General features: G+C 37.2%; 1 protein-coding gene across 7 annotated transcripts in view; it reads right to left on the bottom strand.

Annotated features, from left to right (window-relative positions):
- IDE (insulin degrading enzyme) overlaps window positions 1-19,130 on the bottom strand; it is a 69,591-nt gene that overhangs the window by 49,763 nt on the left and 698 nt on the right. For 3 of the 7 annotated variants that reach the window (XM_030485845.1, XM_030485846.1, XM_030485851.1), the window contains exons 2-5: window positions 8,922-9,106; window positions 7,324-7,531; window positions 6,331-6,500; window positions 3,630-3,752 (exon numbers count right to left, since the gene is read on the bottom strand). In XM_030485845.1, the coding sequence (XP_030341705.1) occupies window positions 3,630-3,752; window positions 6,331-6,500; window positions 7,324-7,531; window positions 8,922-9,081 (661 nt within the window). In that variant the 5' untranslated portion in view covers window positions 9,082-9,106. Of the gene's footprint in view, window positions 1-3,629; window positions 3,753-6,330; window positions 6,501-7,323; window positions 7,532-8,921; window positions 9,107-14,220; window positions 14,373-16,134; window positions 16,246-18,253; window positions 18,278-18,892; window positions 19,114-19,130 lie in introns of those variants that run through there. The other 4 variants (XM_030485848.1, XM_030485849.1, XM_030485847.1 and 1 more) reach the window with 4 other exon arrangements.

Genomic DNA, 19,130 nt, shown 5'->3' with positions numbered 1-19,130 from the left:
TGAAGATTCTGGCAAATTTGGGTTTTGTATATTCTTTGGGGGAGACATGAATTCTATAGAAAACTAGTTTTAATGGTATGATGATTATTAATTTCAAAAAGGAAATCTATATTAATACTTAAACTTTGCTCTATAACATGATACAAGGACCATGGTTATTAAAGGAAGGCTTCAGCCATGATTAAAATAAATCCTGTTACCAGAAAAAACATATTTAAATGTTACTAATGAAGCTAAGCTGGGACCAAAGAAAAGACACATCAGATATTGAACATTTACAAAAAATAAACATTCCACAAAAAGCTTAAGGGACATGGTATTACAGCTGCAAATTTTCCAGAGTGAAAGTATCTTTGCCAAAACTTGGATTTTCTTCAGCCTCAGCTCACCTCCAGTACTTCATGTACCCTGTGAACCAGGGTCATCTGCCCTCAGTGCCCTAAAATTTCACACACATCTGTGACCTGTTTAAGCACTTCAACTTTAACATCCATCCTGCTTCCAGTCCCACTCTCCAAAAAGAAGAGGAAGACCATTTGCAGAAAGAATTCTGCATGAATTTACCTAAATTGACCTGTACCATTTATGTTGAAATACTGCCTTCAAAATAGCTATCTGCTTAAATAAATGCATTTTGGAGCCCTTCTCAAAGTGAGAATAAAATAAGAAAGACTCATCCGTCAAGTTTTTTAGCACACGCTTTTCAAGGGTGGGTGTTTCTTGGATTTCTCAAAGTACAACCTTAATCCTTGAAAGATTTAAAAAAGCAGTCACCTTGTTCGATTTGGAAACCCAGTTGGATTTAGAAGGCAGAATCTTTTATACCCAACACATGTATGCTCCTGCAATTAGAGAACTGTGCAGGGAAAAAAAAAAGCCAAGCCAAACACAACCCCAAAAAACCAATGCAAACCGAGGTGGGCCACTGTGTAATAAAGCTTTGTGAATGGCATGTAATTTTATTAAAGACCACTATTCTTATCCACATCAGCAAAATACATATTCATTTACGTTTTACAACAACAGCGAGGGTTCTCTTTAGGTCAGATTTCCAGTTGCCAGGGTGCTTCTGACTGAAAAAGTTTCCGCTTAGAATTCTGCATGTGAACTGCCGTGCTAAAGCTGTTCTATGATTACTCAGTGAATTTTGCTTTTGATCAGCTAAAAAAAAAGTAACTGAATTTCATTATTTAATTTTAGCAAACTTTTGAATATTTATTACTATTTAGTACAGAAATTATATTTTGGTTCCCCCACCACTTTCTACTGACACTGATACATTTTTATTTGTTTTACATTACATATATATAGTGGTGGGAAAACAAGAGACCTCCTAGGCTGCACACAACTTTAGACATCCATTTATTCCAGAATGCACAGGAGTGAAGAGTGAGAGATCATAGGGCACTTGCAGTGTGCAACTCAACGTATTTTTGTTATAGGATTTCTAACTATTTAATTAGCAGAACTGCTACACTGATAGCAACATATTTCAGCAAAGAATTTATGGAATAATGCTAACGAGATTTGTTTTCTACAGTTTGCTTTTTGTGGGTGAAGCTCCCTGAAAAGAATTTTTAAAAAATTGCAAATTTTCAAATTTGATGCTAGAGGCAAGCCCTCAAATAACCAAAGCAGTCATGAATATAAAGCCTTCCAGAAAGCAATTGCATAATTCTCTTGAACAAATAACAGAGCGAGAAACATTATGTGTCTTCTCAGGGAAACTAATATGCAATTTTTGTCCAAATAGCACCTCATTATTACAGTGACAATCACTTAAATACAACAAATAAGGGTAGTTGTACAGTGTTTTGTATACAAGCAGACAAGCAAATAAGCCAAGTTACCTTTCAAAAATTTATTTTATAAGATTGAAAGGGAAAGTCCCAAAGACTGTTTCAAAGGCTCATATTTTTTCTAAATACTGAACTATTTACAAGGACAACACAAACTGAAAGAATCTGACTGTGGAAAATTACTAGTAAAACTACTTAAATTCAAGAGTTTAATGAGAATAATTTTTGTATTTTGCATTAAAAAAAATACATATGTTCAAATTGCAGAAATGTTTGAAAGGAACAGATTTTAAGACTATTTTTTACATTTTATTGACATTTGAAATGCAAATCTTGTCTGTCCTGGAATACTGCCTGTCCAGTAAACAACTAGTTAAAATGAGGAAGAGAATTTTAATTCAATTATTTTAAACTCTGACCACTATCTACTTACCTTCAATTAATAAATCAATATTTTTATAGACACTATTTTTTTTTTAAGCAAGAAAAGAACTGAGAAGGGGGAAACACTCTTTCAAATAGCGATAAAAATAAATTCTCTATATTGAAAAATATTTACAAGCTATCTTCATCAGTATTATAGCATTTACTTGGAGAAGATTTCCACTGCTACCAAAAGAATAAGCAAGGCATTTTCACACAACATTCATTATGCCCTAATGGGATTGCCTACATACCTACCAGTAACACGTCCGATACCAGTAACACGTCTGATATTTTTTAGTTAAAAAACTAAAAAATAAATCTAATACATTTTCCTGTTCAGCTTGCAACAGTGAAAAACACTCTTCACCATAGTCTACTCAATGTGTGATGTTACAGCAAGTAAGATGTAATAATAGAATTGAAAGGAATTTAGGAGCCTGGAACTGATGTGTAGTGAGTATATGCACAAAACTTGGATTCAGTTAAGAAACAGAATCCTCACTGTGTCTGCCCACATCAAAATCTACAATAAAAATGATTCAGGTATATGCTATGATTGAAATAAAACAGGTACATTTCATTTATCAGCTTCATACTCAACATTCTGTAAACAGAGAGTAGTAAAGGCAGATTTCACTTTGCTAATGAATTTTATTCCATTCATACTCACCATCCAAGCATTATTGTAAAACACCATGCAAATACCAGTCTGCCAGCACATTTTCAAAAAGCAAACACTTTTCAACACTGTTATTAAGCTTTTGGCAAACCTATGTAAAATATCAACTCGACAGTGGAAGATTTTAAGCAGTTGGAACCTCTGTTAAGTGATTTCAGAAGTAGAATCATAGAATAGCTTGGGTTGGAAAGGACCTTGCAATCATCTAGTTCCAACCCCCCTGCCATGGGCCTGTATGCCTCACACTGGCCTTGAACACTGCCAGGGATGGAGCATTTACCACTTCTTTGAGCAACTGTAAAAAGTAAATTGAAATAAAGGCTTTTTATCTAAATGTTAGGTCAGGTTTATCCTTTGACATTACAGAAATTTTTGTAGTGGAAATGTAAGTCTAAAACATTAAAACAGTATGAAAAGCCCTCTCAACATCTGAAACCAGATAGGCGGCAGTCTTCAGAAGACAAACATATAATGACAACGACTGATGACTTGATAATAGATTTAAAAATTTCAGTTTATGTTTCCTACTGTAAGCTTATAAACATGAAAATTTACACATTGCAAGTTACTCTGAAGACTTCACTAAACATAAAATTATGTTTGGTCAGTCTATACAAGTTTTACTTTCCTCTCGTCTGTAGATTTTCCAACACTTGCATACACTTCTATTTTCTTCAAACATAAATACATGTAAAGTCTTAAACAACCAACAGAACAAAACTCACCTCTTCCTAAGACACAAATAGCCATTAAATTTGATGAATAATAAGTAGAATGGAACTTCAATAGCTCTTGTCTTACATCTATTCCTTCTTTGGTTGGTCTAGTTTCCAGAGTGAGTTTGTTCCCTGTAATTTAAAAAGAAGTTAACTACATTTGATGTTTATGAATTTAAAACTCAAAAATACAAATTAGTAAGTCTGCTTTCCTCCAAATGGATAGTAATTTGAAAAACAAACAAACAACAACAAACAATGTATAATAAGCAAACTGGATCAATGCTGTCTCAGCTTATCAGAGACAATAAATACTTCCACTCTCAAACTGTACATTCCTAAAGGACCAAGGATGGTTTAGTCTCCCAAATTAATCGTTTTAATTTAAATGGGTTACTCCAAAGCAATGCAAGTATGCCCAGGCTCTAATTCAGAAGTTTTTTGCCTGCTATGCATAAATGCCCAGTGCACAAATCCTACAATCACAGGTGTAAGTGAATAAATATCAATGAGGCAAAATGAGCTATATAAATAATATGACAAGTATATTGTCCAGATGTTTGGTGATTAGATACAAGTCTAATTAGAATTGCAACAGTCAACAAACCATCATGAAGAGACTGCCTGAAGCAATATATTGCTTTAATTTTCAAAGTTCACATGTGAGGAAAAAGCAAGGATTCTTAATTACACCTAAAAAGCATAATTAGGGTATTATGTTTAAAATATTTTTGCCTGTATCTCACTATCTGCAGACAAATTAAATGTGGGAGTTTTTTCCCACAGAATCAATACCCAGGTTAAAATAAAACAGAATAAAATACAACAAAATAAAGCTAAAGCTTCAGCTCAGTAACTGTGCTGTTACAACACTGGAGTACATTAAGAGGCAACAGTCAGAAGACACCGTGTAGAATTAAGAAAATCGACTCCAGATAGTACAGAAGTGCCTGGGAAAGTATTTGACACTGCTGATGGTACTGACAGAGAAGAATTACCATCACAGGCATCAATTGAGGGAGATGGATAAAGGGGATCTGGGGACAAAACGCACATCCTAACAAGAAAACTGGAAGATTAAGGTGCATTTGTTTCTCCGGACAGGCGAAGAGTAATAGAAGGTTTGCTGGAAAACAGGCTGTGATGAGGAGTGACCTGAAGCATCAAATGGAGTCATTCCTGTATTCTGCTAGACTAACATTTCCCCTGGTCAAAAGGGAACAATAAGAAGGATGCCAACTGCAGTTGTCATGAAAACCCCATCACAGCTGTCATCTCTAAGTAAATAAAAACCATCAAAGCTGGCCTCTACACCTGCAGAGTTAGATCTACAGGAAGGCTACATGCTATAATTTCATTTCAGAATTGGAGCCTAATGTAATAAGAGGTGAGTGTGACCCACCTCTTGAATTTGAGCACATTTCTGGTATTGAGCTATTGAATTTGAGCACATTTCAGGTATTCTCCCCATGAAAACATTTCACTTGTGTTAGCTATAAAACCTTCTTAAATTGCAGAAAAACATTTCTGCAACTTTCACTTCTGTTTTCTGAGCGCTATAGAAAAATTAAATAATCTCTTCTATAGCAGAGATTGCAGAATGTGCTTTGGATGCTTGCCTGCCCAAGACTTAACTTTCAGATTTACCTGTTTGGAGAGTGTATTTCCATTTTCCCTGTTTCAGATAGCCTGTCCTTCTTGGTGAACAAAGCAATACATGCTCCTGTAGCAGCTGGCTACCAGCTCATCAACTATGACCTCCATCAACAGGTGCAAAAATACTCTTCTCTTTCTTGAGACAAAGAAACCAATCCTTTAAGCTCATTATCTATCCTCTCATCATCCTACTGTACCGAATACTTTCATCAACTATTCATCCAGCAGACCGACCCAGCCACAAAACACATTCATGCTCAAGGATCAAACAGCGCAGTGCATCAATCAACAGTCCTGCCACTTTGATAGCTTCAAAAATAAATTCACATAGAAAATAACTTCTTTGAAAAAAAAAATAAATTGAAACTTCTGCCAAAGCATCAAACGTTTGAGGTTTTGACCACAACTAGAGCATCTTAGTTTAATGCTTTTTAACTTGAGGTTTTGGAGTGTTTATTTTAAATTGTTACTAAGCATTCTGTGACTAATAAGGCCGGATTAAGGATTTTAATAAAGACAGATTAAGGATTTGTCCAAGACCCTTTTATCTATCCATCCACTACTGTTGTGTTCTCTGCGTAAGATTTTGAGTTCTATATTCTTTTCAGTAATTTTCACATTAATTTGCTGATCTTTCCAATTTGACCTAGCCACCATAATGTAGTCCTAATGCAATACTAGCTAGCAAAAAGAGCATGTGACTAACAATTTAAACACAGTTCATTCACTTTGTTATGCACAAAGACTTAACAGTACCAAATTACGACAAATCCAGTAATTGGAAAACAGTATTCACTACAGTAATTATCAGAATCATAAAGGACGCTTCATCACTGTACTGCAAGTCTTGGATCTCTCTGTTTCTTACGTTTTTGTCTAGCTCTGTTTGGTCTACGATGTGGAAAATACGATAAAGCACCATAACAAACATGTTATGGGGGAAAAGGGGGGAAAAGGCAATTGTTTCAGTCTGTCTTTAACAATTTTATATAAACAATACTACTATGTGTGTTACACAGAACTCCAATGGATGGATAATTATATTCTGACAAACCTGTTCCAAATTTACTGAAGGGATGATTGGGGTTTCCAGTAGCCTTCTCCAATTGAAACAACCTCCAGGCATCATTCATCAGATTCTTCTCATGCTCAGAATCAACAGCATTCACTTCCCTGTCTTTGCAGCTTTCATCGAACAAAGGGCACAGGAAAAACTGGGCAAATCTAAACAGAAAAATTTAAATTCAAGGCAAGAGTACTGTACATAAACGGCAACAGAAAACTATGACGCTTATGTACGTCCTGTAAACACATGAATGTATTATTTCTCTAATGCAAAAGTTATAAATTATGTAACAGTTTTGACACTGATTCACAATTTTTATTTCTCAGTTTATTTATTTATAAATGCAGACAACAATATTTTCATCATATAGGTACTATGATGATTAAGGACCTTACATTATAATTAATATACTGAACATTTCTACTGTTTTGAAGTTTAGCTGCAAGAGACTCTTTTAATCTCACAAATCAAGTCAGTCTAGTCAGACATCAAGGGAAAATCCAAGGGAAAAAAAATATTCTTTACCTCACTGACTACACACCTATCAATTTCTGTTCCCTCCCACAAAAGGCAGAGATTTCAGTAAGTTCCCTTTACTAAAGGCATCATATATATTTCTAGACTTCATCCTTCTTTCGCTATCAATGAAATAAGGATCCTATGGGAAGCATAGTATTTGATTATACAATCAGAGTATTTGCACAATGCATAAGCTCATGATCATATTCTGTGACCCACATTTCCAACAACATTCAGTGTAAACACAAACTTTGAACTTCAAAAATTCTGCCTCAGCAAATAACTCTGCTTGCTGAAAAAAACCTGAGCAAAACTTTTGAACTGAAAAATACCTGGTATCAGTTTTAACAAAACATAGTGCCCTCAAACCTTTCTTTAATACCATAATGAGAAAACTTCCCAAAAAAACCCAAAACTTTTACACAATTTCAAATTGCACCCACATAGCAAAAATCTATTTACCTGTCTAGAGCACCTTCCAGATGTTCATGTGATACATCAAAGTAATAGTTGGTATGTTCTCCACTTGTGAAAGCATTTGAGCTCCCGGCATGCTCACTAAGGAATTGGCTATACTCATTCTCTTTTGGATACTTCTTGGTTCCCAGGAACAACATATGCTCACAAAAATGACTAAGCCCGGCAATGTTGGGGGGATCGGACAAGGATCCTGCAAGAGGAAAGATTTCTTGTAACCATTCATAAAGCAATACTGAATTGTTAAGTCATTTAAAGTGCTTTATATTACAGTATGTTGCCTCAGGCAATTATATCAATTCTGTAGATGTAAGCAGACACTTGTGCAGCTACAGTCAACTAAATTCAATCTTAAAAATAAAATAAAGACTTAGTAACTGAACCAATTAGTGTCTCAAATTGCCTCTCCAGATCAGCCTGCACTGCCTTATACAGACAATTTTTCAGTTGAAGTCTATGACTCATAATCTGTAAAGACCTGGCAGATCACAGTGTTCTGACTTCTATACCTTGACTTTAATAATTGCACTGTGTAAAGGGCAGCAATTACCGACCGCATTTAAGGAGGTATTTATCCTGTGGTTTATAGGACGAGTGATAACCTGTAATTGCCTGAACGCAAGCAGCTACTGAAGACCAGCTAGTAATTACAAAGGCAGATGGATTAAAAGAATAATGATCTGCAAGAGTGGAAGCCAGAAATGTGTAAGTTAGAGTGACCTTCCTGCTTTGGAGTATGCGATGATGTGCAATGGGAGAAATGAAGGCAACAGATACACCTCCAGTACTTGTGCAGGAACTAGATGCTGCAGTTGGCTATTACTATCATAGTACCTAACAAAACCACATTTGCAATCCTCTGAGCTAGATAATGACTTGTGACAGTGATCTCCATAATAAAAAAGGCCAGAAGTTTTCAAAGCTGCTCTGCTATTTCTGTCCAAACACCAACAGCAGCTAGAGTTCCCAACTACAAACACGGCAAGAGGACCCTTAAGTAATGTGTGTGCACTTCATACTTTAAAAGCAACTGAGAAACTACACAAGCTTGAGAAATACCTCAGAACTAAGAAAGGCCTCCATTAATCCAAAGAATCAAAGTAACTGCCTTCCCCTTCTATTTCCAGTGTTTCTATTTGCACACCTAAGCATCACTGGAGTTAGGGAGTGCCTTTCCAACTCCTCCAGCACTACAGCATTTTCTCACCTCTACACATCAACAACTTAACATGGAAAAAATAAAAAAGAAGTCTGACATAACAGATGGAGCTGTCTGAAATAATTGCACTCACACCCGCCCCTCTTCTGCTTACAAAAGATCTTTCATAACACGAAACTTAATGGTTAAAAGAAGTCTTTCTACCGACTGAGCTACACTTGAGTAAACACAGAGTACAGAAGAGTATTTAATTAAGTCTAATAATTTTCAACTTTAGGTGTCAAAGAATTAAACAAACTCTAAATGACAATAAAAGGAGAAGCTGCCAACTGGATACCATGCCTGTCAGTTTATTTGCAATTAAGATACCAAAACTTGAAGCAATTTTATTAATGACATAATGAACACAACATGCATAAAATACCTATGTGCACATCAAGTGCTGCTGAAGATTTATCTGTGGTGGGGTCACTAATGAGAAGAGCTTTAATGCCATTTGCCAATTCCAGCCCACGATATTCTCGTTTATCCTCAGGTGATTTGATAATTTCATTTGTTATTCTCTTAATAGCTGGATTATTCATTTTGTTGTTTGTCTCTTCCTGAAACCTAAAAGAAAGCAGAAGAAATGTCACTTACTATTTTTAAATAGGCCCTGATAATATTTTAATATTATGATAAAGAATTCTGGGTGATACTGACACCAGGAAATTGAGTTCTGCACAAAACTCAAAGAAGTTTAGTTCAGATCCTGAGAGATACTGCTGTTAGAACAAACAAAACACCAAGCCAAAAACCAAGCAACATTATAAAATTGTAGATCGTGTCACTGAATGTTTCAACTTTCATACTAACAGTAATCAAAAAAAGTAAAGAAATATCACCCCCTTATACAATTATGATAAAAATTAAATTAAATGAAGCATACATTGCTCTCTCAGGTATACTTTCAGGCTTCGGGCAAGTATTTAATGTGTCTGAATTGGTGGTTATATTATAAATGTTGTAACTCTGCAACTGTCAGATAAACCAAATTTTACTGGTAAACTCTGGATTTGTACACTCCAGCAAGAAAGGGTGACACCATTTACCATATTGCCATAAAAATACAAACACACTGTAATATTGCCATGATGAGCCGGAATAGATTCACGTGTTTGAACTTCTACTATTAGTTTAACAAATATACTATGAGATATGCTTCTTTAATGGCACAATTTTGAAATTCTAAGAAACTAAGTGATTCTGAAATTATAAATTCTGGTTATTCTTTTTGGTTTTTTTAAATGCCAGGTGAAAAGGTGAGCCATTCAGACTTGGATATTCGGGAAGCTAGAGTAGAACCACTTGGCTGCAAGTTAAAAACAAACAAGCAAGCAAATAAAAAACAACTACACTAACACACACACAAAGAGAAACAAACAAACCAACCAACCAAGACATACACACACAAAAAATACAAGCAAATCCCAGAAACAGGAAATCAAAGAGCTATGCTCTGATCCAATCATGTGGTATATTCCAGCATGTAAGAGCTACTGAATTCTAACCCTGTTTTACAGGAAGGGTTTTAGAACACGGCCTGTTATATGGCACCAACCAAACTCGAATCTTTTCCTGTGGTGAAATGTTGCTTGTCATATTGCCAAGTAACTTACTACATGAGCTTCATTAGTCATTGCTGAACTAATTCCACTTACAAAGGAAAACAGATCTGAATCTAACTCTACCACAACACATACACAGAGGCATGAGAAATTCTGTATGGTCTTGTTGGTATCACATAGATAACAAGGAGTTACACGGTATTTACTTTTCCATTTTCAGGTTGTACAGTTCAAGGAACTTCACTCAAATTTTAAGACTACACACAAGCTTTAAGACCATATGAGATGTGGAACGTGAAGGACTGTACAGATCACAACATACTTACTGTTTCAGATCTTCAGTCGTAACATTTTAACTAGCTCTCTAGCTAGCAGATCAACTGCACACTCAGTGTTACCAGATAACAAAAAACTTTGGAAAAGAAAAACTGATTACATATTTTATTTACAGCTTAAAATTAAAATGGGAGTCGGCTAACAAAATCTCCTTCCTAAAATGCTCTATCATTCTCAAAATGGGAAGCAGTTCTGCAAGCTCCTGTCCCTCTGGATTATCTCCTTTCTACTCACTCATGTGATTCTACAGTACAAAAACAACAGCCAGCTTGAAGTCAGCAGATACAGAATCATCATGCTGGTGTTATATATTACAAAAAGTCTGATAAAGAGCTCATTATTAAGAGCATGTTAAGGATAGAAAGTTTATGAACATAATGTCTACAGCAGAATCAGCGAAAAACAGTTTTTCACATACAGAAAAATACCTGTAGCAAAGTGAAAGTTTGTATAAGACCGGATTTATGCTTGAGAAAGGAGATACATATGCAAACTGGAGAAGATATTATTGTGAAAAAAAGCAGTAAAGTAAGCATTAGACCTTTGACTACTTTTCCAAGAAGTGAAAAAAAAATTACTTTGAAACTTTTAAATACACTTAAGTTCTAGCATGCCCTTATATGAAAGAAAGCAAAATTACAAACGCAATTGTATTTGGAATTATAGCCCAAATAAAAGAAATAGAAGCTCTGAGCACAGAAAGCATCAATGAATAATAAGAATTTGAGTGTATCTAAGCAAGTAACTTGTTAAAATGTGCAACTCAACGCATTTTACAAGGAACATGGTTCTCACACTCTGAACCACCTTTAAAAAACCAGTGCAATCAAATGTAACCACTAAACAGTAACCAAAATGCTAAATTTCAATTTAAATGTCTACACTCTCATTTAAACCTGTCATTTATCCACTAGTTTAACCCTGTATTTAGGGCTAAGCCTGCCTGGAGCACCTACGGACTTCCTTCCTCTGAAAAAATGCAGACACTATTCAAAACCGAAGGATACTCAAAGTAAAGCAACATCTCCGTTTCTCTGCATCAACAGCACTGATCTAATCCATGCCTATGATTTAAAAAAATGCCTCCTTGTTCAAAGTTCAGAGTTGTTAAGTAGAAATACTCTACTAAACTTAAGATACTGTGTAAAATTTATTTAGTGAGACTAGATACTACTTTTCATAGATGAAAATCAGTAACTAAACTGTTCTTAACTGTGTTTCACTTGCACACAATTCTACTGGATTGACAAATATAAGCATGCAGGACTGCAAGGAGGACCTGACTTCACCTCCGGTAAGGAGCACCTCATAAGATGCGTATATACTATAAACTTCTCAAGTTGTTGGGGTTTTTTTTAATGTTATACAATTTCCTTGTCATCTCATATCTCTTTGTTATTTCTACACCGCATCATTAAGTCACAGAACTTCACTGTTTGTTCAGGTGACTCATCTTTCCAATGTGATTCATCAAATTACGCAGCTTCTGTGAAATCTTATGAGATTTCGATTGATGCCTTGTGAAGCTGTACACCTCCACTTCATTTTATTATCATTCCCTACTTCTGCCTCCTTCATAGGCTACCTCCAGCTGGCAGTCAAATTTCAGTATAGGAAAAACCTACAATTTTCAAAAAGGTCAAAAATGGTAATTAAGCTTTCAAACCAAGGACTTAAACTTATATCTCTGCCTTCATTGTTATTTCAACAGCATTGTGAATACAACCTTCTCTTCAACTTCAAATGGGCTCGCATGATTAACCCACAATTATTTCCCTGCTAAACTGTAGCACCAGACAACTCATATCAAAGCAAGAGCAGATCAACTATGCAATATTCCTGGAGGGCAATGTGTCAAAAGAACAAAACCAATACCTTCCTGCTCAAGTACCATTCCTCCTGGTGCTATGTTACTACAATACAATAGCTAGAGAAGAAAATTTCACTTAGAGTACTTACACAATGATTTTTTCTTAAGGAGTAAACTGTAAGATATAATATTGTACATATGACTGCTTTTATGTGCAACTTCTAAGTTGTCTAAGTCCAACTGCTTTATAACAATACCACGTTCCATTCTTTCACACAAGAATCCTAAAACCCTACAAACCACTTTTTGATAATAGACTGCTTTTGATCATAGCAAAAAAAAAAAAAAAGTAATGGAAAGAAAGAATTCTGTATTTCTTGTAGTTTCTTGAGAAGTAGATTAATTCCTAAAGTCATGTTCAGATGCTGTCTTGAAATGTAAGAGCTGTACCTATGTGCTCTGTCATTACAATGAGTATTGGGTGCTGATGGTCAGTAGTAAGAAATTAATCCACAAACTAGATTCTATGTTTATTGCAGAGCTAATATCCTAACAAAAATGTCACTAGGAGGAATACTGTTATACTACTTTCACAACACAGAAGCAACAGAGAAAGACCCAGTAAAGCAAAGGCAGCAAGAATAAACACAAAGCATTACTGTGGTACTGGCAATTCTTCCACTGGCTCAAAAATTACAGGTGGCAACATCTGTAGATAGAGCTAGACAGAAACAGAGAAAAGAACAGGGATGTTGGAACTGAGAGCAGTGTCCCTATTCAATGACTAGGAAATATTAGACAATCTTCCTCATCAAAATTACTTCACTTGCGAGAAAAGTATCAATTTAAACAGATGCTGAATTATAAGCTACAACTACTTGAAATAAATTATATTCTACTCTTTGAGGCCACATTTTTGTAATGATTTCCAGTCAGGCAGTTCCTTGAAACCACCAAGGTTTCACCTGCAAACATATCACAGAGTGGGATTAAGTGATACACGATTCTGCCTAACTATTTTAATCTTTTAAACTTATTTCAGGAAACTTACTTTAATTAAAAATTAGCCAGTGTAGTCAAATCTAAGTTCAATGTTTGAACAATTAAAGGACCGTATTTGAAAACCAATTAACAGAAACTCCTGAGGGTTGCTTCAATGCAAGAATATAACTAGCTAATAAAAATATGACCCCCAAAGCACAAACGCCAAAGGGCTTTTCAAGATTCTTTTGCCATGACAGACTGCACATACTTAAGTCAAATGTGGGTACACAGATCTGAGCCAGGCGAACGGCTATAAACACTCATCAGCTTGAAGTAACCAAGATGAACAGCAACAAACAGTTACCAGCTCAGCATATTTTGATCCTTGCTTTAAATTTTTATCAGTTGCCTTAAAATTGGGGTTTGCTTGAAGCTTGTATGCAACTGAACCCAAATTACTTGTGAAGGCATTGCAATGTACTCACTTTAAGCTTACACTTCTGTGCACTAGGATCTGAATTGCCCCTCATGTTTAGCAACTCATGTTTCATTTGTCTTTTGTATATACTTTGTTTGTTACACTATTGCAGTACAACTGTTTTCCAAGTTCTAGCAGTGTCTTTGAAACTATACAAAGACCACAGTAATGTTTAATCTCACATTTTGCACCTGTCCTAAGTTCTGTGTTTTATTTATATCCATTTCCTTTTACTTCCTTCCCCATCCCCGCCCTCCACTTAATTAGCTACCACTTACCAGAGTGAAGTGAAACCTTTGTTAAGTCAAAACCTTTTTCTACTCTGTCCTGCAACTAAGCTATCATTGATAACTGTGCTCTCTGTCTTATTTACTAATCTACCTTGGTTTAGAGTTCTTAGTAACTCACATAATGATTTCTCCAGCTGCCAATGCATGAAGTGAAAGAAGTGCTGTGTGCTTCGGCAGGAGGCCCGGTGCTGCAAAATTACCAGCCAGAGTTTCCTCACCTCTCTTACCAGGAAAATAGCACTGAATTGAACCCTCTGGAGAAGTCTGCGAACTTCTTCAGTTGCAAGCTCGTGGCTTTGCAACAATAAAATAAGCCTCCATTTTTCCACAGATCTTCATTCCTCCTCTTCACCTCTTGCAACTACCTCTCCTCACAACAGCAGTAGAATTCAATGGCATTGTGACATCCTTGTATGTATAACAAGTGACGTCACCAGTAAGTCACCTCCTCTCTTAACTTCTCAATGCAGTTGTATACTATAATTAAAAATTATTTTTTAGACTAAACTATACGCAGTACAAGTCAGACAAATGTTTCTACTAAGTTCTGTTACCAGGAATGTAACAAAAAAAAGGAGTAGAGAAAGAATAATCTCAAAAAAAAAAACCCCAACAAAATTATATCAACTCTGGTGACCATTACCATAAAAGCTACTTTGGCAAACTATACATAACTCTTTCAGATTACAGGTTCACCAGTAGACAAACGTAGCAATCTTTCTTTTACACATATAGAGATTAAACAGTTCACATTATTCAACATCCATAAAGCATCAATCTTCTGTAAGTTTACTTGTCACGAAGCTAGAGAATATATAAGATCCCAACACATTCCTGATGCTGATCTAAATAAATCTGATTGCATACACAGACAGATAGACTGCATAAGTAGATAAACTGCTCAAAATGTTAACATGTTTTATCACTTTTAAACTCATTGGGAATTCAGCATATTACTCCATACACAATAGCTCCAACTACAAAGGCCCACAATGATTTAATCAGCGCTACCAAGTCATTAAGAACAACTAATCATGCCAAATTAGGCAAGTTTGAAGATGATGAATATTTATAAGATTTTGTTATGGAGTTTGTTTTGAAGAAATCCTGAAGCTTGTTACAATTAATGCATTTTCAGAACCTCAGTCTGCTGCTTTTTGCCAAGTCTGTAATTGACTCGGAAAATTCCCTCCTAATGATGGTGGCCAGGGAAGATGCCTGCCTTGCTCTCATTGCGAGAAGGGTCCAGCTTCTACAGCTTCTAGCTCACAGCAGTAAAACTTGGTCTGCCACAGCTTCACTGCCAACGTGGCAGCAGAAACGCAGGTGTTACACACCAGTGTACAGGAATTATGAGTAGCATTAATGAGACAATACCATGTGTGAACTTGGCCCTGGTAGCTTCACATGTAAGATCAGGCCACAGCTGAATAACTAGTAAAATGATGAGTGTGTCTCATGTCAGTCCAACAGGATGGGATATACACTGAAGACACCGAAAAGGTAATTTACTGCCCTGAAACTATATTTCTTAATTTGACCATTCCACAGTTTCCAAAGCACTAGGTAAAAATTCAAATAAAAAGGCAGGATTTTACACAATCTGATTTCAGAAACAGCAATAAAGGATATCCAGGTTTTTAAAATATCTAAATTACTTCAGCTTACTTTTCCTATGTCTTCAAAAATTGCCCCAAACACTTAATCAAAACCCACCCTTCATGGTAAACAGGTTTTACCCAGGTTCATCAGAAACAGAAAACAATTAAAATTAATCCTTCCCTAGTGCTTCTTTACTTCATTTTTTTTACAAGATTGCTGAAAATAGGAAAATTCCAAAAGGGTTTTGAAGCCTTTCGTTATACGAAAGATTAGGCCTTTACTAAATTTAAGTAAAATTATCTGGTTTTGATCTTTAGACAATACAGGATCTTCAGAATGACTTCACAAATCTGGCATAGTATTTTGGCTTGCATCGTTATTTTCATCAGTCTCAAACTGCATGCTAAGAACAAGACTGATAAGACTAGTTTCTGTGTAACACTACCAGCTGCTCGAAAGTGTATTTTACTCATTTCCTTCAGAAATGTACTCATTAATTCAATTAATTGCTCTATGCATTGAATACGCACAAGCCAGCAGTTCTTATTCTTCCTCCCTCCCTGACATTTTTCCTCCACTACCCTACAGCTGCAGGGCTTGGTCCACAACCACAGTGCAGCAGTGGTGTCTAGCACATGGCCCTGCACGCACTAGAAAACAAAACTGGATGCTACAGGGAAGATTTCTGTGCTTTTTTCTACTGTATTTTGATGTGCATTTCACGCATTTTATCTGCAAGTAGCACATCAGATTGCCCAAGACTCTTTGTAAAGCCAACTCACTTAACACTTTATGCTACCATCTGTTTCATACCCTCAAAAAGAAAAACTTGTGAGGTCTGAATTAAAAACTTTAGTTATACTGCATAACAACAAGAAATACACAGAAAGATGAGAGAACTGGCAAGAAAATCTGATCTAGCAACAAACACAGAAAGAACTTTAGGATTCTGAATCATGTAATCCTACATTAAAAGCAATTGCTTATCTAATACCAGCGCTTTGACATAACCGACTGACCTATAACAACAAGCAGTGGTGTGTTGCAACAAAGGAAGTCCTGCCTATTTACCTCTTCTGTGTTTTAGCTGTTATGATTTTGGACAATTCCATTCTAGCTCTGCTGTTAATGCTGTCGGTAAACTCTCAGTTCTACAGCATTTTCTTTTCCATCTCAATTTTTCAGGCAATCTATAATTCTGACTCATTCCAAAAACAAGCTACAGAAGGTGAGATCTAAATAGAAAGCTACACTGAAACAACTTTCAATCAAACTCCAAATCAAAAATCACCTTACTACATATACACACTGTTATTTCATAAATATATTGTATCGACTTACAGACATCATAAGAGCTGAGAACATAAAGATATTCACTGACACACCATGCATATACAAATGCATAACTGGACACAAATCTGATTAAATAAATTCCTCCACAGACATTTTTTGCTACAAACTTTTTGATTCCTACCTTGTTAAAACTATTATGAAAGGATCTAATACAATAGAATGAATATATCAAAAATATCAACTCATCTTGTGATCTCTCAAATAGTCTGACAGTATTTTTAGTGAATGACTTCCACAATAACCTGCAATGACCCCTAGTTAGGAGCCTAACACCTTCCAGTTCAGTGAAGCACTGGAGGTAAAGAACTTTTTTGTCCCTTCCCTCTTTCTTCTTCTAGATCTAACAGGGTAGGGAACCACTTCGGTATTCATGTACAAAATAAGTTGTATCCTTCACACTCTGATCAAAGTCCCAAAGGTAGGGTTTCATCTAAGGGACTAAGCCACAACCTTACAAGCGACTGAAGACAGAAAGGAGAAAGGGAGCAAAAAAACATGCAAACATGAACCTTGTAGGGACTTCCCAACTAGAATAGAGGCAATAAGAAGTTCTAACTGAGAAATTATCTTGCTACTTGACATGCAGATGAAGGTTAAAAATTATACAATAAGAAAAAGGTAAAGCTGAAAAAAGGTGAAGTATAAACAAAATTCAGAAATGGAAACAGGGAACACGCAATTAAAAAGGTTATTAATTTTCACATTTGCCATCTTCAAAAATATCATGTGAAAGCGCTATGCCTGCTCTCATATCACTATTGTTTATGAAAATCCTAATTCACAATTAAACAGATGATTAAATCATGGTTGTAGGCAGTATGAAAACACAACAGGCCTACTCACACACACAAAGTTAAGTCCAAATACTGCATATTTTCACAAGCTTAAAGACAAGTAATCTAGCATGACAACCTACAGCCCAAGAAAAGTATTAGCTCCGAATATACACTGTGGATCACCTTTACAATACTGGAGCATTCGCTGCAAGTATGAACAATAACGGTACATCTGTATTTTGACACATGAGCATTGACAGCATGAATCATCATAACTTCCCCCCCCCCGAAAGATGCTACGTCTGACATCTCTTGCTTTTACAGTGTTAAATATAGGTTTTGCTATTAAGATAACAGATACAGTGAGAGAGAAAGAGAGAAAGAAAAACAACTTCGCCTCTTTCCCCTACCCAGCTCCCTTCCTGGAAAAACTTTGCCGAGTTGTTACGCAGTTTAATTTGCCCCTAAAGCGAGCCATGCCGAGCCTCCCACCGCTCCTCCCTCCTTCGAGGTTACTTACTGTCTCCACTGGAACTGGTAACACACACACAAAAACAAGACACACAGAGTGCTAGTACTGGACAGCTTGTCACAAACTGAAGAGGCCGCTCCCACCAACTCTGGGTAACTCTGATAGCAGTTTCTTTGCAAAGCATTTAAACTTTTTTTTTACATATTTATGGCTCAGAAAGACATGGCAAGTTAAGCAACATGCAAATTCCGAGGTCTTTTTGAGGGGGACGGAGGAACAGACACAAAGCGAGCCCACCGGGCAGCTAAAGCCGCGCCATAGCCATGAGGCTGATGACCAAGCCTGCTTTGCCAGCGGAGATGCTGCTAAAGACACACCGCACACCGGGCTCGGGCAGGGCAGAGCAGGACGCAGGCCTGCCGGCACAAACGGGACCGCCACCCCAGCTCCCTCATCACTCCCCCCCGAGCCCCGCGTTTCCGCGGCCCCGGCTCCTCAGAGGCCCGGGGTGAAGCCGCACTCGGGGCAGGTCGGGCACTCCCCTGCCCGCACAAGGTGCCCCGGCCGCGCCGCCACCTCTTACACAACGCAGTGGGGGGCCGGAGCGGATCTCCGACCTCACAGTGCGGGGACCCGGGGGCCTGCCCCAACTCACCCGCCCCAGCCCCCGCCAAACACGCACCGTACCCGAGAAAGCTGCGCCGCCGGCACTGAGGGAAAACCTGGGAGGCCGGGGCGGCCCAGGGGCGCGCTACGCTCAGGAGAGCCCGCCTCAGCACAGGAAGCAGCCGCTGCCGCATATCCCGGCCCCACCGTCAGCGCCCGGCCTCTCCCCGCCGCCGCCCGCCCCGGCCCGGCTCCGCTCGCCTCAGCACGCGCCGCTCCTCGGCGCCATCTTCTCCGCCCGCCTCCCCTCGCCGCCTGG

This window comes from Strigops habroptila, chromosome 5 (assembly GCF_004027225.2).
Source record: "Strigops habroptila isolate Jane chromosome 5, bStrHab1.2.pri, whole genome shotgun sequence".
NCBI lineage: Eukaryota > Metazoa > Chordata > Aves > Psittaciformes > Psittacidae > Strigops > Strigops habroptila.
Note: the sequence above shows the minus strand (reverse complement) of the source record. Positions and strands in the feature narration are given on the sequence as shown.